This window comes from Xenopus laevis, chromosome 9_10S, assembly GCF_017654675.1.
Source record: "Xenopus laevis strain J_2021 chromosome 9_10S, Xenopus_laevis_v10.1, whole genome shotgun sequence".
In the NCBI taxonomy this organism is placed as follows: domain Eukaryota; kingdom Metazoa; phylum Chordata; class Amphibia; order Anura; family Pipidae; genus Xenopus; species Xenopus laevis.
Genome location: NC_054388.1, coordinates 73,852,554 through 73,878,919, shown reverse-complemented (window position 1 = coordinate 73,878,919; position 26,366 = coordinate 73,852,554). Strand labels below are relative to the sequence as shown.

Here is a 26,366-nt window from a genome sequence, read left to right as displayed (position 1 = left end):
AATAAAGGTATCAAATCATTATCTTCACTAAAATCCTAAATTTCATAAAATTTTTTATGATTTTAAAGGCATTTCTATATTCTTCTTGAAACAAAAAATCTTTCATCCAACAGTTCATACATTTTTGAATACTGTACCTGAACAGGGCCAGAAAATTACTCCATAAACTGTGTAATTAGTGCATCAGAGCTGAAATTGTATTAGACTGGGTAGCAAAGTACTAGTATTTTGCTACCAATTGTAATTAAATAATAATTAATAATTCAGCTCTGAATTGTAGTGCAAATAAAAATGATTATGAACCAAAGCTGCAATTACATGTCCACTACATTTAGAGTAAATAGAATAAATGTAGGCAATGGAAAATAATGCAAAATAATATAGTTCATAGAATAGTATAGTACAGAAGAATAGAAGTCCTAGAGGGTGGTTCTAGATAATCATTTGTTACTAAATAGTATAATGGCACCACATTACCTACCCTAGAACTGCATGTGCCAACATGTATTTCCCAAGAGGCAGAGCTACACCAAGGAGCTTTGGTGCTCAAGGCAAGGGTGTCAATCAATTAAAATGTGTGTCCATGGGGTGCAGTGAAAATGGTACACCAGAAGAACATTTTTTCAAGCATAAATGCAGTTATATATATATTATATAATGGTTTTGGACAATAAAACAAAACTAAATGGCACCCCACCATTCCAAAAATAGGATGTTTCACTATCCATGAAATTAAAGTTGCTGCCACACCTTGTCGAGATGCTCATGATTGTCTTGCAGCAGGAGATCCTATCATTAAGCATACATGAAGTAGAGGTAAATTGTCCCCCTTACATTCACTCTGAATCCACTCTATGTGCTTTACTTCCTCCTTGACCAAGAAAAAGAGTCTTCGGAAATGGGAGTTTGTCATGTAAATCCACCCAAGTTTACTTTTTCCTTTAAAACATTTTCTTCTGCATAGACCCACATTAAAAGATAAAGATTGTCCAATTTATATGTTTACGGCTATGCTATGTTTAAGCAGAGGTGCATGATTGTTAATGTAAGTTGGAACTGTTTAGTATATACTTATTGTATCTAAAAGCTTTCATATTGTATATCCATTTTATTATATTATACACTTTTGAAAACCAATAAGACCTTATGGGAAAAAAGATTGTCAACTTTATTTAAGGAACAACCTTATTTTATGACAGTTATCAGAAAAGGACCACATGGTTCTGAAGATTAGATACAAGGGTTCAACATCTTTTTATGCAACTCAGGGTTTAGACCTGAGTCTAATAGTTGAAGTGTCTCTCCATACAAGGTGTATGCCGAATGATTAATATTCCAGCAGTATAATTTTTGCGTCTTAGACGCTTATGTTCCAGCTTTAATTAATTTGTAAGAGAATCCTGTAATTTGAGGGACAGACTTCTCTCTCGGGCTATAACCTACCTGTCCATAGTAAAGCTTTCAAGAGACCTTTAAAGACCCAATGGAGCTCTTTTCTGAAGAAATCTTTCTCTAATAACCATCGTCAATTTCCACGTAAGCAACCTGGAGCACCATTATGTATTTTTACCTTTAGTCATCATCTTTCAAGTATGAAATGTATTATCAAAATATACCTTCCCATACTACAGACGGATGTTAAACTTAAAACCATTTTCAGCTCAGAATGTAGATTTGTAACTAGGTAGTGTGACACATTGGAAAAAAGTTTATCACCCACATGGCTTTCCTTCCAAGGCATCTTTAAATGTGGCTCCATGCTTTGCAAATTATGTTCTTTTGTATATTGTGGTGAAAAAATACTTCAAAAAAGATTTACAAAAGATTTACAAAATGAGACCATATATCAACTGCAATACAAAAAATGTTACCTAATTACATGCACCAAATATGGCACGCAATATGTTGGACAAACCTCACGGTGCATGAACACAGCATGGAACATATTTCTGATATTCGGAATAACGACCCACAAATGTATCAAAACATTTTTTGTCTTGCAGTAAGGGAAACTTGGACCACTTCCAAATACAAGGAATTGAGCGGGTCACAGTTCCATATAGGGGTGGACATATGTTGCAAAAAATACTCAAACATGAAGTGTTTTGTATATTTACTCTCGACACTAGGCTACCCAAGGGCATGAATTTGAAAAAAACAAAATGTTCCTTTGACAAACAATTTTTTATAACAACCCTATCAAAACTTACATAATAATGAAAAAGAGGTTTGATGTTTTATGCACTTCTACCTTTGTACATATTTATCTCAGGTATTTATATTCATATTTATATATTTACACATTTATATATTTACATTTAAATATTAAAGATTTTTTCTACAACTTTTTGTACAATCTCTCTTAGAATTTTGCTTTTGTTTTATGATGCATTAAGACATTTTCTATCTTTGTATTTATGTACTTATGTCTGTCCTTGATATGCGTGTTACACTGTAATGGGGTACGTGATCCCTTTAAATTGTAAACAGAACAGTATGTAAACAGTATGTTTTTCCCTTCCCCTTTTTTCTGATTGGTGTTTGGGCTGTTAAATATTGACCCGTTTTTGTTAGTGTCTAAGCCTATGAGTCCTATGTGTCCCAGTGAACCAAAACTTGTTAGGCGAGAGATGTTTGTATAAATAAAGGTTTTCAATTTTTATCTATCTATTTTTGGTCTGATCCAGGGGTCAGCAACCTTTACTATCAAAAGAGCCATTTTGCCCCTCTCCCACTAAAGAAAAATAGTCTGGAGCCGCAAAACATAACACAGCTTATAAACTTTTTTAACCTTTTTCTAATTTTAACAGTTACAACAACAGAATACAACAAACAGAAGTGCAGTGTGTATATGTAGGCCTACTTTGAAATAAATTAAACACTGAATAGCCCTATTAAATGCTAGTGTTCTCATCTGTTTAATGTGACTTCTGTTTCTGAAGCTCCATGCTGATCTTTCCTCTCTTGTCTTGAGTGTGTGACCGCGGTAAGGACCATGATGAATCATCTTGCTGTGGCTCAGTCTTGCATGTCACTCCTGGGACATCTATACAGCCCTCGCACCTGCTGGCAGCTTCTTGAGTGTGCTTACCGTGGTCGCACACTCAAGAAGCCACCAGCAGGTTCGAGGGCTGTAAATACGACCTGACAGGCAAAGCCGCAAGACCGAGCCGCAGCAAGCAGGATGAAGAGCCGCATGAGGCTCTAGAGCCGTAGGTTCCCTACCCCTGGGACTCTGATCTATATGTGGCCTACCAGAGTGCCTTGCACCAACATTTGTTTGTTTGCATACAGATTATGCACTCCCATGAGCTAAGGGCCTAGGGCAGGAGCACCTATTTTACAAAGATTGGTTATGTTTTGTGCTTAAATGTTTCGTGTATGCTAAATGATGCCAACCTCCCAAACAAATTCTGGGGAGAAGCTATAACCACAGCAACATATCTACAAAACCGTTTACCAACAAAATCAATAGCAGATACCCCTTACGAGCTATGGAATGGTAAGAAAGCTAGTGTAAATCACTTGAGAACATTTGGTTGAAAGGCATATGTGCACATTCCAAGTGAAAAATGCCATAACATGGGAGACAGAGCTACAGAAGGTGTATTGGTTGGATACAGTGAGCAAAGTAATGCTTACAGAGTTCTAATCCTAAAACCTGCAAAGTGACAGTAAGCGTATATTTTGACGAGTCTTCCTTATCAAAAACCATGATACCTGAATCCTCTGAAGAGACATCAACAGTGTCTGTGACAGGAGGGGTAGAACTACTTGGCAAAACACGTGACTCTATGAAGCACATGATGGAAAATTCACAAAGTACACCTCAACAACCAAATCGAAACTGAACTGCGAAGGTCAACCCACACCACAAAAGGGATACCAGCTCCCAAATACTCTTACAAAGCTTACATACAAGAAATATTTGAACCAAACTCTTGGGAAGAGATCAATTAGCTACCAAAAAGTAAAGCGAAAAAATGGCAAGTTTCAGCACCAGAGAAAATTGATTCCTTGAACAAAAATGAAACATGGACTTTGACTCAGTTACCTCAGGGTCACAAAGCAATAGGTTGTAAGTGGATATTTAAAGTGAAATACAATTCAAATGGAGAAGTTGAGCGTTACAAGGCTAGATTAGATTAGTCGCTAAAATAATCATAGGACTATGATGAAACTTTTGCTCCAGTAGTGAAACATCCAACTGTGAGAATACTCTTATGTATGGCAGTCAGCAAAGGTATGCAAGTAAGACACCTAGATGTAAAAACTGCATTTCTTTATGGTGAAATTGATGAAGACCTATATATGGAACAACCACCTGGTTTTGTGAACTCAGAAAGTACAGATTTGGTATGCAAGCTTCAGAAGGGCCTATATGGACTTAAACAAGCAGCCAAAACCTGGAATGAGAAAATAAATCAAGTCCTTTTACATGGAGGATTTTCCAGAAGCAAGGCAGGTCCATGTATTTACAGTAAAAAAGAAACCAACAGATGGATATATGAATTGATCTATGTGGATGATGTGCTAGTCTGTTATGAGCAAGAAGGGGACAGTGATGACATTGTTCAAAGACTAAAGGCAAACTTTGAAATGAAGGATTTTGGAAATGTCACTTATTACCTGGGAATACAAATTAAGAGAGAGGAGGATGGAAGTTTCCTACTTAATCAAATAAAATTCAAGAACTGATAACCTATTTTGGAATGGAGGAAGCAAAGGAAGTGAAAATGCCTATGGAAGTTGAATATCTGAAAGATGAGAATGTTGAGCGATTGTTGACAGACAACCACCAATATCGAAAGGTTATTGACAAATTGTTGTTCATAATGACAGTGACAAGACCAGACATTGCAGCAGCAGTAGGAATACTTTGCAGAAAGGTTTCGGCTCCATCGCATCATGATTGGAATGCGGTAAAGTGCATTATAAAATACCTGAAAGGGACTATCAATAAGAAGTTGAAATTGCCAGAAATACACATAGCAAAGATAACTGGTTATGTAGATGCAGACTGGGCAGGTGATGTAAAAGATCGCAAGTCAACCACAGGATTATTATTTTAACTTGGAAAAGGCACCATATGTTGGACCAGTATAAAACAAGCCACAGTAGCCTTATCATCAACAGAAGCTGAATGTATTGCCGCAGCACAAGCTTGTCAAGCAGTTATCTGGTTACATCAACTCTTGATGGACTTTGGTATGGACATACACAAACCAACCCTACTCTTGGAAGACAACCAAGGATGTATTAAGTTGTCACAAACAGAAAAGGGACTCTCAAGATCAGGGCATCATTGAATTGCAGTACTGTCCAACAGAGACTATAGTGGCAGATGCATTAACCAAACCATTACCCAAGGATCATTTTGAGAAACTGATTAAAAGAATGAATCTTTTGAAATAATCTCCATACTGTTGAGAAGGGGTGTTGGAAAACAACAGAGATTGTTCCAGTGCATGTTACTTAATGCTGAAGTGTTTATGCTGAGTTCTATAAAGCAACCAAGTTACAACAACACAGAAGTTGTTGTGTCTGTCCTCACTTACAGAGTTGCTGCACATGCACGTCAGATCAGCTCTCTGCTAACACTAAAAACAAACCTACATACAATTGTTTTTACTGCTACACTGCATAAAATTTGCTCACCCAGTGCCAAATCCTACATCCACCAGTGTCATTGCAAAGGCAAACTTTTTCCTGGTGATAACAAGCACCAAACAGCAATACAAGTGAAAATGCAATATAATAGATAAAAAACACAAAGCAACTATGAAAATGCCAAAAAAACTGCAAAAACACAATAAAATAAAGCAGATAATTATAGAACAAGATTAGAAATAAAATTTCAGCAGAGAAAAAAAGAAAAGAAGTATATGGGAAAAAGTGTATAAGTGTGAAAAGTGTGTGTGTGCTTGGCAAAGTTGCCTGTTAGTGTGTGAGTAAACAACAGTGTGCTAAATGAGAAGACAGAAGAAATTTTTTAACCCCCCCCCCCAAATTTAGAGAGTTTAGAAAGAAATAAGTAAAATAAACAGTGTAAGTGTAGTAGTTCAGCTCACTCAATCCAAGGCAGGCAATACATGTGACCAAGCCAACAGGAGAACCAAAGGAAGGCAGTAGGAGGGCTCCAACATAAACAAGTGCGCAGTAGGAGTGAAGGGGGCTGCATTAGGGGGGCTGGATTTTTTCTGGGGACCGTAACAATGAAATAATACAAATATCTGTTTGTTAAGAGGGGCTATCTACAGATAGTTTGTTATGAGCTTTCTCATAAAAAGCCATGCCTGCTAATGCACTTTAGAGAAAATCACAGAGTGTCTGTTTTTTTGATGCTGGTGACATTTTTTTTTTGACGCCGGCGAATTTTCCCAGCCATTTTGGGAATTTATTCAGCTGCAGCGAATCGTGCAAATTCGCCGCAAATTTGCGTCTGGCAAATAAATTCGCCCATCACTATTGCTTAGAGGCAAGAAGAGGCAACAAGAAGGCAGTTCATACAAAAACTTTTAGAGAAGGAAAGCAGAAGCGCTCAAACCACCCGCCACACTTTGATATCACAAATTGGAAACCCTTTCTACATAGCGGTATGTTATATCATTCATTACAAATGCGCTCACCGCTGTTTCAAATTGGCTCGGGTGCACTTGCCCCGGGCCCTCCGCTTAAAATATTCCAATATGGTAAGACTGTGGGTCACTCACCGCTCCTGTTTGGTGGTCCGGGTGCTGCGCCCCGAACCCTCAGCATGGGGGAGACATCAAGGTAAGAAAACAACTGCTTGGCACGCACTCCACAGGACTCCAGGTAGCGGTAAAAACTTTTTACTTTATTGCACAAACATATATTATCCTAACGCGTTTCGTGTGTTACCACACGTAATCATAGGCATTAAATGACAATTACATACACATGGTTTAAAAAGCATTGGAAGCTTTCGTCATTAGAGACGTACTTCCTCCTTAAAATTTCTTAACTCTTTCAAAGCTGTTTGTTGTGTTCTAAAGATTCCATTTTCTTTTACATAACGTTCTTATAAGTTATTTTCTATATAACCTCTGAAGTCTATATTTATTTTTATTTTTCTCAACTTTACCATCATTGTATAGTGTGTTTTAATGTTTCTTTTCCGTATTTTTTCTTAAAGATTAAATTGTTTCAATAAAATTACTTTTCTGGTTTCAATTTTTGTTTTACTATTTTATGTAACTTTAAGTTTATAAATTCTGACAATGTTTGGTAATTCTGAAACTTTTGTTGGGATGGGGGGCTATTGTTTTGCGTTATCATTTCTTTTTTGTTTCTTAGAAAATCATTTTTATCCCCTTTTCTCTGATTTATGATTATAACTTTCTTTCTAATATATTAATCTATTTTTTCTCTTTTTCTTTTCTTTTTATATTTATGTGTGACAGCTTACATCCCATCTTATGTTTAACCCTTCGGGTTCTCGTGTATCTAGTAGAAAGATCCATTTTACTTCTAATTCCAAAAGCTTTTTTTGTTTATTTCCCCCTCTGCTCCGATTTCTCACTTTATCTATTCCTTGGATTTGTAAGTAGGAAACATTTCCTTGGTTACATTGGGAGAAATGTCTGGATACTGTGGTAGCGCTACTTTCTGCCCCTATCTGGCTTATATGTTCTCGCATTCTATTTTTTAAGGGACGGGTAGTGCATCCTACATACTGGATGCCACAGTGTGTACACGTTAACAGATACACAACATAGCTTGTGTTGCAATTGATAAAGCAATTAATATTATATTCTTTTTGTGTGTTTGTGTTTATGAATGTTTTAGACTTGTGCATCTGTATACATGTTACACATCTGGATGCTCCACAGCAGTATGTGCCTTTTACTTCTAACCAGTTGCTTTTGTTTTCTTTTCTTTTAAATTCACTTGGGGATAGAATGTGTCCCAATGTTGGCGCTTTTCTACTTACAAAATTATATCCTTGTATTAATACCTCTCTCAATTTGCTATCATTGTAAAGCATTAGTATATGTTTATTAATTATTTGTTTTATCTGAATGAATTGTCTGCTATATGAGGTAATAAATAATGGTTTTTCCATTCTTTGATGTCTATTTGAGTTTTTCGTTTTTAGCAAGTCCTCTCTAGTTTTTAATATAGCTGTTTTAAATGCTCTTTCTAGTTCTTGCATTTGGTAACCTCTTTGTAGGAATTGATCCCTTAGATTGCAAGCTTTACTTAAAAATTCTGCTTCTGTGCTGCAATTTCTTCTAAGTCTACAAAATTGTCCTATTGGTACTCCCTGAAATACATGTCTTGGGTGACATGAGTCTGCATGCAATAACGAATTTCCTGCACATTTTTTGCGATATACTGTAGTTTGTACTTCACCATTTTCATGAAACAGTTCTAAGTCTAGAAACTGTATATTTGTGCTGCTGAATGTGCCCGTTAGTGTTAAATTTAGATCATTCATGTTTAGTGTTTCTATATATTTCAAATAAGTTTTCCCATCACCTTTCCATACAAAAATCAAATCATCTATATAGCGTTTATAGATAATAATTGCTCCCGTGTCTTTTATATTACCTTCATATATGTGTTTTTCTTCCCACCCACATACGCCAACCTATACATGGGTTGGTGGGAAGAAAAACACATATATGAAGGTAATATAAAAGACACGGGAGCAATTATTATCTATAAACGCTATATAGATGATTTGATTTTTGTATGGAAAGGTGATGGGAAAACTTATTTGAAATATATAGAAACACTAAACGATAATGATCTAAATTTAACACTAACGGGCACATTCAGCAGCACAAATATACAGTTTCTAGACTTAGAACTGTTTCATGAAAATGGTGAAGTACAAACTACAGTATATCGCAAAAAATGTGCAGGAAATTCGTTATTGCATGCAGACTCATGTCACCCAAGACATGTATTTCAGGGAGTACCAATAGGACAATTTTGTAGACTTAGAAGAAATTGCAGCACAGAAGCAGAATTTTTAAGTAAAGCTTGCAATCTAAGGGATCAATTCCTACAAAGAGGTTACCAAATGCAAGAACTAGAAAGAGCATTTAAAACAGCTATATTAAAAACTAGAGAGGACTTGCTAAAAACGAAAAACTCAAATAGACATCAAAGAATGGAAAAACCATTATTTATTACCTCATATAGCAGACAATTCATTCAGATAAAACAAATAATTAATAAACATATACTAATGCTTTACAATGATAGCAAATTGAGAGAGGTATTAATACAAGGATATAATTTTGTAAGTAGAAAAGCGCCAACATTGGGACACATTCTATCCCAAGTGAATTTAAAAGAAAAGAAAACAAAAGCAACTGGTTAGAAGTAAAAGACACATACTGCTGTGGAGCATCCAGATGTGTAACATGTATACAGATGCACAAGTCTAAAACATTCATAAACACAAACACACAAAAAGAATATAATATTAATTGCTTTATCAATTGCAACACAAGCTATGTTGTGTATCTGTTAACGTGTACACACTGTGGCATCCAGTATGTAGGATGCACTACCCGTCCCTTAAAAAATAGAATGCGAGAACATATAAGCCAGATAGGGGCAGAAAGTAGCGCTACCACAGTATCCAGACATTTCTCCCAATGTAACCAAGGAAATGTTTCCTACTTACAAATCCAAGGAATAGATAAAGTGAGAAATCGGAGCAGAGGGGGAAATAAACAAAAAAAGCTTTTGGAATTAGAAGTAAAATGGATCTTTCTACTAGATACACGAGAACCCAAAGGGTTAAACATAAGATGGGATGTAAGCTGTCACACATAAATATAAAAAGAAAAGAAAAAGAGAAAAAATAGATTAATATATTAGAAAGAAAGTTATAATCATAAATCAGAGAAAAGGGGATAAAAATGATTTTCTAAGAAACAAAAAAGAAATGATAACGCAAAACAATAGCCCCCCATCCCAACAAAAGTTTCAGAATTACCAAACATTGTCAGAATTTATAAACTTAAAGTTACATAAAATAGTAAAACAAAAATTGAAACAAGAAAAGTAATTTTATTGAAACAATTTAATCTTTAAGAAAAAATACGGAAAAGAAACATTAAAACACACTATACAATGATGGTAAAGTTAAGAAAAATAAAAATAAATATAGACTTCAGAGGTTATATAGAAAATAACTTATAAGAACGTTATGTAAAAGAAAATGGAATCTTTAGAACACAACAAACAGCTTTGAAAGAGTTAAGAAATTTTAAGGAGGAAGTACGTCTCTAATGACGAAAGCTTCCAATGCTTTTTAAACCATGTGTATGTAATTGTCATTTAATGCCTATGATTACGTGTGGTAACACACGAAACGCGTTAGGATAATATATGTTTGTGCAATAAAGTAAAAAGTTTTTACCGCTACCTGGAGTCCTGTGGAGTGCGTGCCAAGCAGTTGTTTTCTTACCTTGAGTTCATACAAAAACTATAAATAATAAATAATAATGACCAATGAAAAAGTTTCTATGAATAGGGCATTCTATAAAATACTTAAAGTAACTTAAAGGTGAACCACCCCTTTAACTGCGTAAGAATGTCCAATCTTGAAATGTATTTACAGAAACCAGTTTCTTTAAATGGTGATTCTGATAATTAAATGATACACCTGATGACTAATTGTGCTTTATTCTTTACAGAAAGGGAAGCCATTTGAACTGACAGTTGATACTTGCTGTGGGACAGGGAGGTCCACTCAGACTTTGTGTTAGGATATGCACAGTGATTTATTTTGTCTGCCTGTATGTGTGGTATAAATGTTTTTGCCCTTTATTGCTGGCCAGCAAACCTCTTTTTCTTCCTATGTTTTCTTCCTATGCAGACCAGTGTCAGACTAGACCGGCGGGACACCGTGAAGAACCCGATAGGCCCCAGGCTCTTGTGGTCCCCGCCAGCCCAGATCCGCTTCCCAGTGGTGCGCGACCCCTTTTTGTCGGGGGTCGTGGCAAAATCAAATTTCACGCATGCGCACTAGCGCATACGCATACCTGGCACCGGAGTGCCGGAGCGTCAGGGGGTGCCGGAGGGGGGCCCAGGGCCAGTAGCCCCAGTGGGCACCAAGCCCCCAGTCCGACCCTGATGCAGACAATGTAATAAACTATGCTCTCCATATTTTATCCAGCATTACAAATATCACCAAAATTATTACTTACCAAGTGTATCTGTTCCCATTTGGTATAATGTGAGCAAAACCTTAGCACTGGGTGTTTGCAGGATGCATGCACTGAGCTTAATTAGCAACTGGTAAAGCTGCAGCATATCACATGTAAACAAAATATGTTTTTCTTATATGCTAATAATGTGGTTTTGCCTGTTTTTTGTGAATAATAAGATTGTATGCTCCTTTTATGGGAAGATAGAAAGTTAAATGTATATTTATAAAAATGTATTTTTTCGTTAATAGTTTCAATTGTTGTAGCTGAATGTGCCTTTAAGAGCATGGGATGCTGGGAAAGGCAGACTTGTTTTTTTCAAAACGCATCAGTTAATAGTGCTACTCTGCAATTCTGCACTAAAATCCATTTCTCAAAAGAGCAAACAGATTTTTTTATATTCAATTTTGAAATCTGACATGGGGCTAGACATTTTGTCAATTTCCCAGCTGCCCCCAGTCATGTGACTTGTGCCTGCACTTTAGGAGAGAAATGCTTTCTGGCAGGCTGCTGTTTTTCCTTCTCAATGTAACTGAATGTGTCTCAGTGGGACATGGGTTTTTACTATTAAGTGTTGTTCTTAGATCTACCAGGGAGCTGTTATCTTGTGTTAGGGAGCTGCTATCTGGTTACCTTCCCATTGTTCTTTTGTTTGGATGCTGGGGGGGGAAAAGGGAGGGGGTGATATCACTCTAACTTGCAGTACAGCAGTAAAGAGTGATTGAAGTTTATCAGAGCACAAGTCACATGACTTGGGGTAGCTGGGAAATTGACAATATGTCTAGCCCCATGTCAGATTTCAAAATTGAATATAAAAAAATCTGTTTGCTCTTTTGAGAAATAGATTTCAGTGCAGAATTCTATTGGAGCAGCACTATTAACTGATTCATTTTGAAAAAAATTTTTTTCCCATGACAGTATCCCTTTAAATAACATACAAAATGCTGTTTAGGAGAACCCCTGAACGCAGAGCAAGCAGTCTGAGTCAGGGGCGCTCCACCAATGAGGCGAGTTGAGGCACTCGCCTCAGGCGGCAGCGCCCCCCTGTTTGCCAGGGGCAGCAAAAATGGCTCTCCTGGTTACAAATTTCCGCTTTTCAACCTGGAAATTCGGCTTTTCTAGTGCAGCGAGAGCAATTGTGTTCTCTGCATTAGAAATGTGGACCACCGCCGACCCCTCCGATGCAACGTGGACCGCCCCCGACCCCCTTGGGCACTGAAGAGGTGAGTGCCGTAGAGAGGGGTGGGGGCAGCAAAAGGAAGGTCGCCTCAGGCGGCAAAATTACCAGGATCGCCCCTGGTCTGAGTGTAGAATGGTTGCCTGAAAAGAGGTAGTTACAAGGTACCCTTAATGGCACAATTTTTTTCCAGATCAGTGGGCAGATGGAAAAATGCTCAGAAATGCTCCCTATTCATTCCATTTTTCCACCACTGGTTAAAGGGGTTGTTCACCTTTGACATAAATTTTAGTATGATATAGAGAGTGATATTGTGAGACAATTTGTAATTGATTGAATTTTTTTTTTTTATTATTTAAGGTTTGAGTTATTTAGCTTTTTATTCAGCGGCTCTTCAATTTTTATTTTAAGCATTCAATCTTGTAGCTAGAGACCAAAAAATCAACCATGCACTGATTTGAATAAGAGACTGGAATATAAATAGAAGTGGGCCTGAATAGAAAGAGGAATAATGCAAATTAGCAACAACAATACATATGTAGCCTTACAGATCATTTGTTTTTAGAAGGGTTCAGTGACCCCCCATTTGAAATCTGGAAAGAGTCAGAAGAAGTAGAAGGCAAAAGGTGAATCACCCCTTTAAGTACCATCTGGGGCAAGTTTCTTAAATTGCTTTATGTTAAAATTCTACTGAACAGCAGCAAAATTGCTGCAACAAGGAACTGGAAAGTGCAACAAACCTCCTCCACTGAACCTGTTTAGCAGCAGGGTTGCGGAAGAAGCCAAATGTGTATCAAAACAGCAATCCTAGGAGGTTGTAAGAATCATGCAGATTTTAAAAAAAGGTTCATTTAAATCTGCCTCCTTCTCCTATGACCATGAACCCCCAACTCCAGTTACAGGGGCTCATTTATAAACATGGGGCAAATTTGCACCTGGGCAGTAACCCATACCAACCAATCAATCATTAGCTTTTTCCAGCCAGCCACAGTTTAAGCACTGAAAGCACTTGTCTAATTGGTTGCCATGGGTTACTGTCCTGGATTTATAATGTGCATCATATTGTATATCCATTTTATATTATACACTTTTGAAAACCAATAAAAATTTATCGGAAAAAAATATTGTCAGCTTTATTTAACGAACAACATTAACCTTATTTCATGACCATTATCAGAAAAGGACTGCATGGTCCTGAAATTTAGATACAAGGGCCCAACACCTTTTTATGCAGCTCAGGTCTTAGACCAGTCCTTTCAATTAATTCCCCCTTATCCACCTAATCTGCCCTTTCGTGCCCTAACTCTCCCGGCACTTCATCAGAACTCGCGTCCGTTTTATCTCCAACCCACTGCCAATGTAAACATGGTATGCACAATAAAGCCGCATCTTCATTAAGCAGCATTGTCTCCTGTGAGTGTTTTGGTGAGCGCCGTACAGCAGGTGGTTCTTCGTGTGTCAGTGTAACTCCAGACTGAAGTGGCCGGATTCCTGCGAGAGCAGCTACTGGAAAGAGAGACGCTAAATCTGCAAACCTTACTTTATGTTTTGTCTTTCCATACTAGCAGGGTCGGACTGGCCCGGCGGGAAACTAGGAAAAAACCCGGTGGGCCCCGACCTATCATGAGCCAGACCCCCAATCGTGGTAAAAAAAAAAAAAACAGAGCGCCGGCGCCGTCTGTGCATGCGCGCTGGCGTGGAATGCAAGAAAGGGATCGCACAGTGCGGCTCAGCAAGGGGGGCCCGCGCCAGCACCGCACTGTCTACAAATGCGCGCCGGCGCGGAATGCAAGGAAGGGATCGCACGGTACGGCTCAGCAAGTGGGGCCCTGGTCAGCAGTTACAGTGGGCCCCGGGGCCCCCAGTCCGACACTGCATACCAGTCTGGGTTACTACATTAGCTATGTTCCCACAGGACCACTGAAGCTGCATCAAAAGCATTTAAGCAGGAACATTTCAGGGTCTGCTTTTAACTACTAGTGTCAAGAGGGTCGAGGGGGGGGCAATCACTAGTGTAGCGAGCGATATTGAGCTCACTGCACTAGCAGAGCCGAATTTACATTTTTAAAAATGGAAATTCGGCGTTCAAAGTTACTAGAGGCGACTTTTTGCCACCTCTGGTAACTGGCAGCTCCATGCCGCCTGAGGCAAGATTTTCACCTTGCCTCATGGCAGGAGCATTTTAGGGCAGAGACACACGAACAGATTCGAGAAGATTAGTCGCCCGGCGAGTAATCTCCCCAAACTGCCTTCCCCTGCCTTCCCAACCGGCTAGAATGAAAATTGCGGGAAAGCAGGGGAAGGCAGTTCAGGAAGATTAGTTGCCCCGAAGAAGAGGAAATTGTTGCCAGGTGATTAATCTCCCCAAATCTGTCCGTGTGTATCTGCCCTAAGGCTTTCAGAGTAGCTTGAACAGTAGTATCAGCTGCTGTGTTCTAGTACAGAGGACTCTTCATATTTGGTGTTGTTGTATTGATTTATTTATTTTATTGAAATTTGATACAGCAATTTGTTTGCCCCAGGAGTTCCCCCAGCTCATAACAGTATTAAATATATATGATAATATTGTTGTATCAAAAAATCTGTCATCGTTCCAAGTTTGAAATTAAGAAACTTAAAGAACACTTTGTACGCTTTTTTGCTGGTAAACATTCAAAAAGACCAAAACTGTAATCTGCTACTGAAAATGACAGCATCATTTTTCAGATCCTGACTTATTTTTTATGACACATTTTTCAAATAAAAATTTCCGTTGTAATTAAGCATCTAAATAGAGATTAAAATCCAATTATCCTTGTGAAGCACAAACAGCTCTGAAACTTGCTGTCAATGTAACACACACATTAATCACATTTTTACCTTGTGCTTCTTGGGTAAACAAAGGGCAGAGTATAGAAATGTACAGACAGAGACTGCTATCAATGGTAGTTATATTTACAGATCACTCTGCTCCACACTTATCATTTCCCTGCATTAAGTCATTGTTTCTCTTTGGTTATAACATATTTTAATCTTTTTATAGATGGCTGTAGATATATTTCATAACAAGGAATTCTCTGATGCTTATCAAGCTGGCATGATTGTCGATTCTCCAAAAATTAAGAATTTGATAATATCATATTTGGAAGAAAAGGTAAGGGGTTATGTTTGATTTGCCCAAAGGATTTATTTGTCATTCTTCAATATTGCTCCCAGATTCTACGTAATTTTTCCAACACTTTTCAGGCTCCAAGATATACTGTATGTTATGTTTTCAGATGATGGACATCCTGGAATTTTTTTGCCAAGCTTTGCCACAAAAATGACGCCCATCACAAACTTGTACGTCAAAAAAATGTTGTCCCCATAGACTTCAATGCATTTTAGCAAATTTTCTAAATTTGAAGCAAAAAGGATCAGATTCGCCCATCACTACTGTTATGTCTTTGTTGGCACATCCAGCACAAGAGAGCTGGTTGAGCATGGGTTTAGTATATGGCTCTGGATGTACTTGTTTTCATAGGCACTTTTCGTGAGTGCCATGTAAGTCATATGCATGTAAGGAATGCCCACAATCAGTGTCGGACTGGGACACAAGGAGCCTACCCAAAAACCTTAGACCAGGTGCCCACCAAAAAACCTTAGACCAAGGACCCACTCTCAGTACTCCTTCCATTCTCCTAGTTTCTTTTCTTTAAATACGATAATCTATTATTATATCTATTTAGCCTAGTTCTTCTCATAGAAATAGGGAATGGACATGAAATAGGCCAAATGTTTAGCAGCATGAGGCTCCACTGACACCTGAGCCCAGAGTGAGTTTTCCTGGTATTCAATCAGGTGCTGTCCTTTCATAGTGGCTGCAAACTGCAATAAGCCATTCACAGTCAGATACAGATTTTTGCACCACATACCACAGGACAAAATTTATACCTAACAGCAGCAGGAGCAAAAAAATTGGGGCGATTATACTGCAGACCCATCAAGAAATGCAGAGTCCACAGCCAATGTCTGCTTGTAATGGACCCCTCAAACTTATTTCCCTGAAAAATACAACTAGTTTTGGTCTGGGGACTGTAACAATGAAATAATACAAATGTCTGTTTGTTAAAGTGGCTAACTATAGATGGTTTGTCATGAGCTTTCTAATAAAAGCTATGCCTATTTATGCAGTGGCACTTTAGAGTAAATCACAGAGCAACTGTTTTTTGGCTGCTGGGGCTGCTGCAGTTCATACAAAAACTATAAAGAATAAGTAATGATGACCAATGGCAAAGTTGCTATGAATAGGGCATTCTATCAAATACTTAGGGGCCGATTCACCAAGGGTCGAATATCGAGGGTTAATTAACCCTCGATATTCGACTAGGAATTAAAATCCTTCGACTTCGAATATCGAAGTCGAAGGATTTAGCGCAGATAGTTCAATCGAACGCTCGAAGGATAATTCCTTCGATCGAACGATTAAATCCTTCGAATCGAACGATTCGAAGGATTTAAATCCAACGATCGAAGGAATATCCTTCGATCAAAAAAAGTTAGCCAAGCCAAACATTGACTTCGGTAGCTTTTAGATGGCGAACTAGGGGGTCGAAGTTTTTTTAAAGTGACAGTACTTCGACTATCGAATGGTCGAATAGTCGAACGATTTTTACTTCGAATCCTTCGATTCGAAGTCGTAGTCGAAGTAGCCCATTCGATGGTCGAAGTAGCCCAAAAAAACCTTCGAAGTTTTTTAACTTCGAATCCTTCACTCGAAGTTAGTGAATCGGCCCCTTAAAGTAACTTAAAGGTGAACCACCCCTTTAACTGGGTAAGAATGGCCAATCTTGAAATGTATTAATAGAAACCAGTTTCTTTAAATGGTGATTCCGATAATTAAATGTTACTCATGATTATGACTAATTGTGCTTCATTCTGTACAGAAAGGGAAGCCATTTGAGCTGGCAGTTGATGCTGGCTGTGGGACAGGGAGGTCCACTCGGACTTTGGCTCCACATTTCCAGAAGGTAATTGGAATAGATGTAAGTAAGTCCCAAATAAGTGTGGCCAGAAAATGTACTTCACATGAGAACATCTCTTACCAGTAAGTGATTTTGCTATATTTCTCATAAATTATATTGATTCCAGTCATTAACATGGCTGGAGCATTATACTGTTGAATTATTATATCATCTATCTATCTATCTATCTATCTATCTATCTGTCTGTCTGTCTGTCTGTCTGTCTGTCTGTCTGTCTGTCTGTCTGTCTATCTATCTATCTATCTATTGTTACCCCTGTTAGTTGCACAAGGGGCTATTCCATCTGTTTTGTCGCCCAAGCTTTTTCCAGATCAGTGGGCAGATGGAAAAATGCTCAGAAATGCTCCCTATTCATTCCATTTTTCCGCCACTGGTTAAAGGGGTTGTTCACCTTTGAGATAACTTTTGGTATGATGTAAAGAGTGATAGCCTGAGACAATTTGTAATTGGTTTACATTTTTTGTTATTTAAGGTTTTTGCGTTATTTAGCTTTTTATTCAGCAGCTCTTCAATTTGCATTTTACGGTAAGTATTACATTTTGTAGCTAGAGTCCCAACTACCCAATCAACCGTGCATTGATTTGAATACGAGACTGGAGTATGAATAGAAGAGTGCCTAAATAAAAATTAGCTCAAAGACTTTTACATTATTCCTCTCTGCCATTGTTGTTACATACATTACAAAATATACTCATGTGCTACCATAGAATCATGAATTTCTTCTATGCAGAATTTCCCCAGCTGAGGAGCTGCCTCTGGAAGATGCATCAGTGGATCTGATTAATGCAGGCCTTGCTGCTCATTGGTTCAATCCACAGAAATTTGGACTGGAAGCAGCTCGGGTGCTTAAACATGGAGGCTGTTTGGCCTTACATTCTTTTTCAGTTGTATTTGAGATTGAGTATAAGGACAAGTCAGAGGAACTAACTGCTGCCTTTAGTGAGGTGAGAAGAAGATATTCATTTTGGCAATTAAAAAAACTCAAAAATGTTTTTGCATAATAAAATACAGTTTAATTCTAAATATCTAAAAAAATGCAGTTGTTATGATTTATTTGTAAATGAAATTTAAAGGAGTTCACATTATGCAACTTTCTGAGGTTCTCTGGTTGGTTAATTGGTTATAAAAAGTTAAGTGAAGTGAATATAAAGTTAGTAGCATTAGTAGGGATTTGAATCTTCCACTCCTTTCCCTTTACGGTCACTGGATTGCTGGTTTAAAAGACCTTTTAAGTTTTTTTCCATTTTGAATCCGAAAATCCTCAACATGGAGATTTACTAGGCACACAACATCCACCTGTGGGCCACCATTTGGGCAACCCTGCTCTAAGCAATTCTAGTTATGTAATAAATGTCACTAATTGTTTACCAGGTCTAGTTACCCATAGCAACAGATGTTTGTTGTAACACAAGTGACCAGTTGCCACTGTCTCTAGAATTAGATCCCACATAAGAAGTTGATCACTTTAGGCCAACTTCTGCTTCATAATAAAGATGTACCTTGATGGTAACTAAGCGCATAAGGGCATATTGGTGGCATCCTATTCATATAATGCTTAATTTATTTTAGTATCCATAAAAACCCCATATCCCAAACATTTTACATAATATCTCACATACCTGTAGTTGATTTTGTTCAGAGAATGAACCTGAACATTGTCTCGTCTGCTCGGAGTTCTTGAAGGATTATACAAACAGAAATAGTTCAGTTGTTGATTGCTATGTCACTCTATAGAAATATCTAGAGGTGTGGGACAAATCCAAGGCAGCAACTGGACTGCAAAACTTCTTTATTGGGGATAGAGGTACACAACATGTTTCGGGCACCTTGACAAAGGGTGCTGCCCAAAACATGTTGTGTACCTCTATCCACAATAAAGAAGTTTTGCAGTTCAGTTGCTGCCTTGGATTTGTGCCACACCTCTACATATTTCTATAGATTGACTCAATTGGGATATCACGCACAGGATACCCCGTGGGAAAATCCAATAAAGAGATTTGGTGAGCTCCACTTGTACTCTTAGTTGATAGCTATGTCATTAGGGGATCACTGTCATTATGACAGCATTCTTCATCCAAACTTCTCTTCATTGTTATAGAAAATGTCATCTATTTTCCAGGCCATAGGGCAACTGTTTTTTTTTAGATTTTTTTTTTTTTTTACCCTACTGACCAAGTCCAGTACGTGATGGCCCAAACAGGCAACTCTACTCAAGGGAATGTGTTGTGAACCTAGAAACCTAGAAATAGTTTGATGGCCTGATGTGGTGACCATAACTTTGGGCTAATAATATAATATAATATATATTTATATATTTTTAATCACTAACCCCTAATTATTATTTGCAATTCTCATGATACAGGCTTTGGAAATTCTCTCTGATTTTAATAAGAAAGTTGTTGGTGAAATGAAGACTATGTATCCAGAATTATTCAGTGCCATACCATTCAAAGATAAGCAGAGGTAAGAAACAAGTGCAAATATAGAAGCTATACATATAAAGTTAAATAATATTTGTTGTTACTATAGAGTTTATATGATATACAGTAATTTGATATTTATTTCCTATCCAAGATATCAGACCAAATTCAAAAACTATCTGGAATTGAATTAGGTGTAGTGATGGGCGAATTTGCTGTTTGTGGAGAAAAATTAGTGATGGCGGCGTCTGTTTTTTTGGCGAAAATGCACTGCCATCCAATTTTTTTTTTTGACGCCGACGAATTTTCGCCAGTGAATTTGCTCGGCTGTTTTGCGAATTTATTCGCCGGCAGAGAATCTGCAAATTTGCGCCTGGTGAATACATTCACCCATCACTGATTAGGTGTTCAGTTTTTCTCATCAAATTGAATCTGGCCCATTGTTGAATGTATAACTTAAAGGTTGTTACAGAAATGTTTTCATATGCCTGCTATGCACATTATCCCACAATTTCTTGATACAAGTATGAGAGCTGTTATTCTGAATGCTAGAGACCTGGGGTTTTCCGGATAAGGGATTGTTCAGTAATTTGAAATTTAAATAATAATAAACCCCATAGAATTGTTTTACCTCTAATAAGGATTAATGATATCTTAGTTGGGTTCAAGTACAAGGTGCTGTTTTATTATTCATGCAGCAAAAAAAGTTAAGGAGTGTATCCAAACAACAGATCCTTAAAATCAACAAGCTTTACCTCTGATGAAGTGCCAGAACTAGGCATGAAATGTGTCAGGTGACCACATTGTCATAGAACAGGAAGTATGTTTCTTGTGGAGCCCTGTTCACTGTTTTTAAATGTAACCTGGAATAAAGCTTGTTGATTTTAAGGATCTGCTGTTTGGATACACTCCTTAACTTTTTCTGCTGCATGGACTACATAATTGGGTGGATCACCATGTGGAGGAGTGAACAACAGCGGGAGGTGCGCCTTAAGTGAGGAACGGGGATACGGACACGTGAGTTTACTGTGGCTGTTTTATTATTACAGAGAAACAGAATATCAGTTTAAAAAATCCAAGTTATTTTATTGAAATGGGAGTCTATGGGAGACTGACTTCTTGTATTTTGGAGCTTTCTGGATAACAATTTTCTAGATAACAGATCCCATAAGAAATATAAGTAAACAATAGTAAAAATACAAAACAATGAATCCATGCCTGTGGCTCCAAAGGGAAAGACGCATCATTGCACTAATGTTGCACTGATCTTAAACCAAGGCAGCAGTGGAGTAACAAGGCGGTGAGCACAGGGTGATCATGGGTCCCACTGATGATATTGAGGTAGCTGATAAACTCTTCTATGGAAAAAACTAGGGAGTTATTCCAGCAATTGAATGTGCATTGTTTTCATTTTTCATTTCCATAAACTTTTCCATCATCTTAGCCTGTAATTTTACATGTTTTGCTTAATAAGAAGCCACGATCTGCTTGACAGGCAGGTTACAACCATAATATGTTAAATTTCCTTACAATCAGCTTGATTTATACTGTGAATTGTGCTTCTTTATGTCAGATTGTAGCCTAGTTACTCAGTATTTAAAGGTGAACTAGGCCCTAAAAATTTATATATCTAGATATGCTGTGTTTTATACAGCAGAGAAAATAATGATTGAATCATCAACCTTTTTCTCAGTAAATATATTTTAAATGGGGCTATTGACATGAAGTTAACACTAAGGGGCAGATTTATCAAGGGTCGAATTTCGAAGTGAAGAAACTTTGAAATTCGACCATCGAATTGAAAAATTCGATAGTCGAAGTTTAAATTTAGCTGTTTTCGATCTAGTTAAAAACGATCGATCGTAGAAATCATTCGAATCGAACAATTTAATTAATCTGTCGAACGATTTTCAAAAAAAAAAACTTCAACTTCTAAAAACAACCAAATGTTGGTTCTAGGTTCATAGGCTAACATAGTTTCGAAGTCGAAGTTTTTTAAAAAGACAGTACTTTGATTTTCGAATGGTCGGATATTCGAAGTATTTCCAATTCAAATCAAAGTCGAATTTTCCTATTCGATGGTCGAAGTACCCAAAAATTACTTCGAAATTCATAGTTTTTCAATTCTAAAATTTCGTTCGACCTTTGATATATCTGCCCCAGATGTCAGTAACAACCCAAATAATCCACACATACAAAGAACTCAAAACAAATAAGTCCATAAATCAAGTGGACATTTCAATATTTATTATTTACTAGCAATCAAAACATTTTTTTCCCACATTAAAAAAACATTTTTTAAAAAAATTGTGGTTTTCCTATATTTCCGTAAAGTGTAAGGCAAAACGTCGGCAAGTAAAAGTTGCTAAAAGTCAAAGGTGCTATAGAATTCAAAGGGAGCTGCACTAATCCTATTGGGCCCAATTCAGACTTTAAGAGCTCTTCGGATTTTTTCACTGCTAGAAATTGTCTGAAAAACTCAACATTTTCCAGGTGTTTGAGGTATTCAGATTTTTTACTGATCCGTTTAGAGCTTTTTTCATTTGCACTTTTTTTATTCAGATCTTTTTTTTGAATTCGGTTTTAAAGTTTGAATTTAGTCATGGTACCAAAAACCTCTAAAACCACTTAAGCCCAATATGTAATAAATAAGCCTCCACGAGTTGGCCCCTAAGCTCAGGTAACTGACGGCAGCACAGAGGATGATCTATAAACTGTATTAAACTGGGCAGGTCACAATTATTGTCAAGACTGGGTGATTCCATTTGTTTTTCAGGATCAGCGGCATCCGTGAAGTATTTCTCTTAACAGTCTCCGAAATAATGAGTTTCCTTCAGGCAATGTGTTTGTACAAGGAGTTCCTAGAGCAAGACAAAGATAAGGCCACAGCTTTTCTACAAGATTTAGAGAAAAGGTATGTGGATAAAAGGAGAAGATAGTACACAACACAGAAAATATAAAAACCAGAGAACAATAATCAACCTGATTTTCTTCTGTAAATGTATTATACATTTAATTTATCAACATTTAGATGTTTTCTACTAAGCATGTGCTAACCTTATCCAATGACCTACAACCTGTGCAAACTGAACCTTCTTATAATGAATTGCATTGCAAATCAATGGAATGAATGGATGCATGTTGATATTTATATATACTGTATCACTTTATGAAAATAGTGTATGATGCAAAATAAATATAAAAGGAGGAAACACTTATGAAGGTAGAACAGCACAGTACAGATATTTTTTCTTATTTATATCAAACTAAAACAGATTGGAGTTTGTCCCTCTTAAAATTGCTTGTTTCCACCTTTTGAAATAAGAATAAAGGAAATCATACACAAATATATTACACATGGCAAACTTGTATCTTATCTGTGTCTCTGCAGTCTCTAATAATTACTTATGATCTTATATTCTTTCTTGCAGGTTGTTAGATTTATTGGGTGAATCTGCTTCTGATGTTCTTCTGGGATTTCATGTGGATTATTTCTGTCTTCTTGCATCCAAACCTTGAATTGCCTTCAACTATCAAACCTGCACTATTAGAAGACTGAGCCATTTTGGAGCAAAGTTATTTACAGCCTCTCCATTATTATATCAGAACATGCACGTTTCAGTTGTCTTTGTTAAAAAAAATTAAAATCTCAGACATTATTAAAGCTATATACCAGATAAAGGTATCAGATCATTAACTTCACTAGAATCCTAAATTTCATCAAAATGTAATGATTGTCAAGGCATTTCTATATTGTTCTTGAAACAAAAACTCTTTCATCCAAAGTTCATCCAACAGTTCATACATTTGTAAATACTGTACCTGAACAGGGCCAGAAAATGACTCCATAAACTGTGTAATTAGTGAATCAGAGCTGAAATTGTATTAGACTGGGTAGCAAAGCACTAGTATTTTGCTACCAATTGTAATTGAATAATAATTAATAATTCAGCTCTGAGGTGTAGTGCAGATAAAAAATATGATTATGAACCAAAGATGCAATAACACACCCACTACATTTAGAATAAATAGAATAAATGCAGGCAATGGAGTCCTAGAGGGTGGTTCTAGATAGTATAATGGCACCACATTACCTACCCTTAGAACTGCATGTGCCAACATGCATTTCCCAAGAGGCAGAGCTATACCAAAGAGCTTTGACGTTCAAGGCAAGGGTATCAAGTAAAACATGCATCCATGGGGTGCAGCGGAAATGGTACACCAGAAGAACATTTTTTCCAGCATAAATGCAGTTATATATATTATATAATGGGTTTGGACAATAAAACAAAACTAAATGGCACCACCCACTATTCCAAAAATGGGATATTTCACTATCCATGGAATTAAAGTTGCTGCCACATCTTGTAGAGATGCTCATGATTGTCTTGCAGCAGTAGATCATATCATTAAGCATACATGAAGTAGAGGTAAATTGCCCCCCTTACATTTAAATAAAGAGACAAAGGCGAAGCTTTATTTCAAACCACTCTGAATCCACTAAGGCAGGGGTGTCTAAACTTTTTGCAACAAGGGCCAGATTTATTGAGGTGAAAATGTGTGGGAGCCAACCATTCAGCCTGACATTCTTTGAACCATAAACATAATTTAACTCATTTAAACAAGGAATCATGTAGCTGTAGCAGTAATATTTGGGCAGATTAGTGAAATGATCTGCCACTTGGTCTATACTGCTGCCTGTGTGCTGAAGGTGTTAGTAATAGACATGTATGCAAGAGTGGTGCATCACTATGTGCCAGTACGTGTCTATTACTAACACCTTCAGCACACAGGCAGCAGTATAGACCAAGTGAAAGATCATTTCACTAATGTATCCAATTATTAATGCTAGGACTACGTGATTCCTGATCGCACTGTGCTGGAGGGCCACATTATTATTAATTTCATGACAGAGGCTGAGGGCCAGTGTAAATTTGAAAATGGGCCGCAATTGGCCCCTGGGCTGCACTTTGGACATGCCTGCACTAAGGGGCAGGTTTATCAAGGGTCAAATTTTGAGTTTATGGGAGCTTCTAAAAGCTCCCATCAAATCTCATAAACTCGAAATTTGAAAAAGAAATTACCAAAAATTTAAAAACTGGTGAATCCGATTGAGCTGCAAATTCGAATCAAATTCGATCAAATTGATTGTTTTTTTCAAAAGTCCACCAAATGACTCCAAATTCATTGTAGGATGTCCCCCATAGACTAAAACACCAATTTTGCAGGTTTTAGATTGCGAATAGTCAAATTCTTAAAGGGACAGTACATGATAAATTTCAAAATTCGAATTTCGATTTTTTTTTTATCTGAATCGAATTTGGACTATTCCCTAGTTGAATTACACTAAAATAAACTTGAAATTCGAATTTAAAAATTTGAATTTTCAATTTGACTCTTAATAAATCTGCCCCTATGTGCTGTACTTCCTCCTTGACCAAGAAAAAGAGTCTTCAGAAATGGGAGTTTGTCATGTAAATCCACCTAAGTTCAGTTTTTCCTTAAAAATATTTTCTGCTGTGTAGACCCACGATAGATTTTCAACTTTATATGTTTATGGATATGTTATGTATGAGCACAGGTGCATGATTTATATGAACTGTTCAATATATACTCATTGCATCTAAAACCATAATCATATTGTATATCCATTTTATATTATACACATTTGAAAACCAATAAAAATATATTGCAAAAAAAATTGTCAACTTTATTTTATTAACATGACATTGCAGTTATCAGAAAAGGACTGCATGGTTCTGAAATTTAGATACAAGAGTCCAAAACCTTTTTATGCAACTCAGGGCTTAGACCAGTCCTTTCAATTCATTCCCCCTTATGATAGTTGAAGTGTCTCTCCACTGGGTTACTGCATTAGCTATGTTCCCACAGGACCTCTAATATGGTTGAAGCTGATCTTCAAAAGTATTTAACCAAAATTGTCATATCTGTTGCTTTTGAATCTGAGCTGAATGCTGAGGGTCAATTACAAACTCACTGAACGTAAATGTCCTATGTGGCCCCCCTAACTCAGAGTTATAGAGCTGAAAAGCAGGAAGTTGGATTCTGGCTGTTTTATTAGATATCTGTTCACTCCAGCCTTTATACATTACATTTTTGGCTAACTAACTATATTAGAAACATTTTTTATTTTGCACAGCCTATCTATTTACACAGTTTTTATTTTCACACTGAACTATTCCTTTAAGCAGGGACATTTCAGGGGCTGATGCCGACCCCTCATGCTCTGCCCTTCTAACTTCTAGTGTCGGAGTGGGTCAAGAGGGGGGCGCATCACTAGTGCAGTGAGCTCTATTGTGCTCGCTGCGCTAGCAGAATTTACGTTTTAAAAAACAGAAATTCAGCTCTCAAAGTTACTAGAGGCGGCTTTTTGACGCCTCTGGTAACTGGTCACTCCATACCACCTGAGGCAAGATTCTCACCTTGCCTCATGGCAGGAGCAGCCCTGCATTTTAGGGCAGAGACACACGGTCAGATTAGGGGAGATTAGTTGCCCGGTGACAAATCTCTTCTTCTTCGGGGCGACTAATCTCCCCGAACTGCCTTCCCA

At 37.3% G+C, this 26,366-nt stretch overlaps 1 protein-coding gene across 1 annotated transcript; it reads left to right on the top strand.

The window, feature by feature from the left end:
* The first annotated feature begins 4,712 nt into the window (after window positions 1–4,712).
* On the top strand, window positions 4,713–24,384 carry LOC108702279 (uncharacterized methyltransferase-like C25B8.10). Its single transcript, XM_041578097.1, has 7 exons — window positions 4,713–4,922; window positions 15,395–15,505; window positions 17,277–17,437; window positions 18,106–18,319; window positions 19,738–19,838; window positions 22,572–22,709; window positions 23,227–24,384. The coding sequence occupies exons 1-7, from the start codon at window positions 4,713–4,715 to the stop codon at window positions 23,312–23,314; spliced, it is 1,023 nt and encodes a 340-aa protein (XP_041434031.1). The 3' UTR covers window positions 23,315–24,384.
* The last annotated feature ends 1,982 nt before the right edge of the window (window positions 24,385–26,366 follow it).

What these genes read in the sequence shown, in the direction of transcription:
- LOC108702279 (XM_041578097.1), top strand. Translation starts at nt 4,713, where the DNA reads ATGGAGGAAGCAAAGGAAGTGAAAATGCCTATGGAAGTTGAATATCTG. An exon ending in TAACTGCTGCCTTTAGTGAG is followed by an intron (nt 18,320 to 19,737) that starts GTGAGAAGAAGA and finishes CTCATGATACAG; the next exon opens with GCTTTGGAAATTCTCTCTGA. An exon ending in CTACAAGATTTAGAGAAAAG is followed by an intron (nt 22,710 to 23,226) that starts GTATGTGGATAA and finishes TCTTTCTTGCAG; the next exon opens with GTTGTTAGATTTATTGGGTG.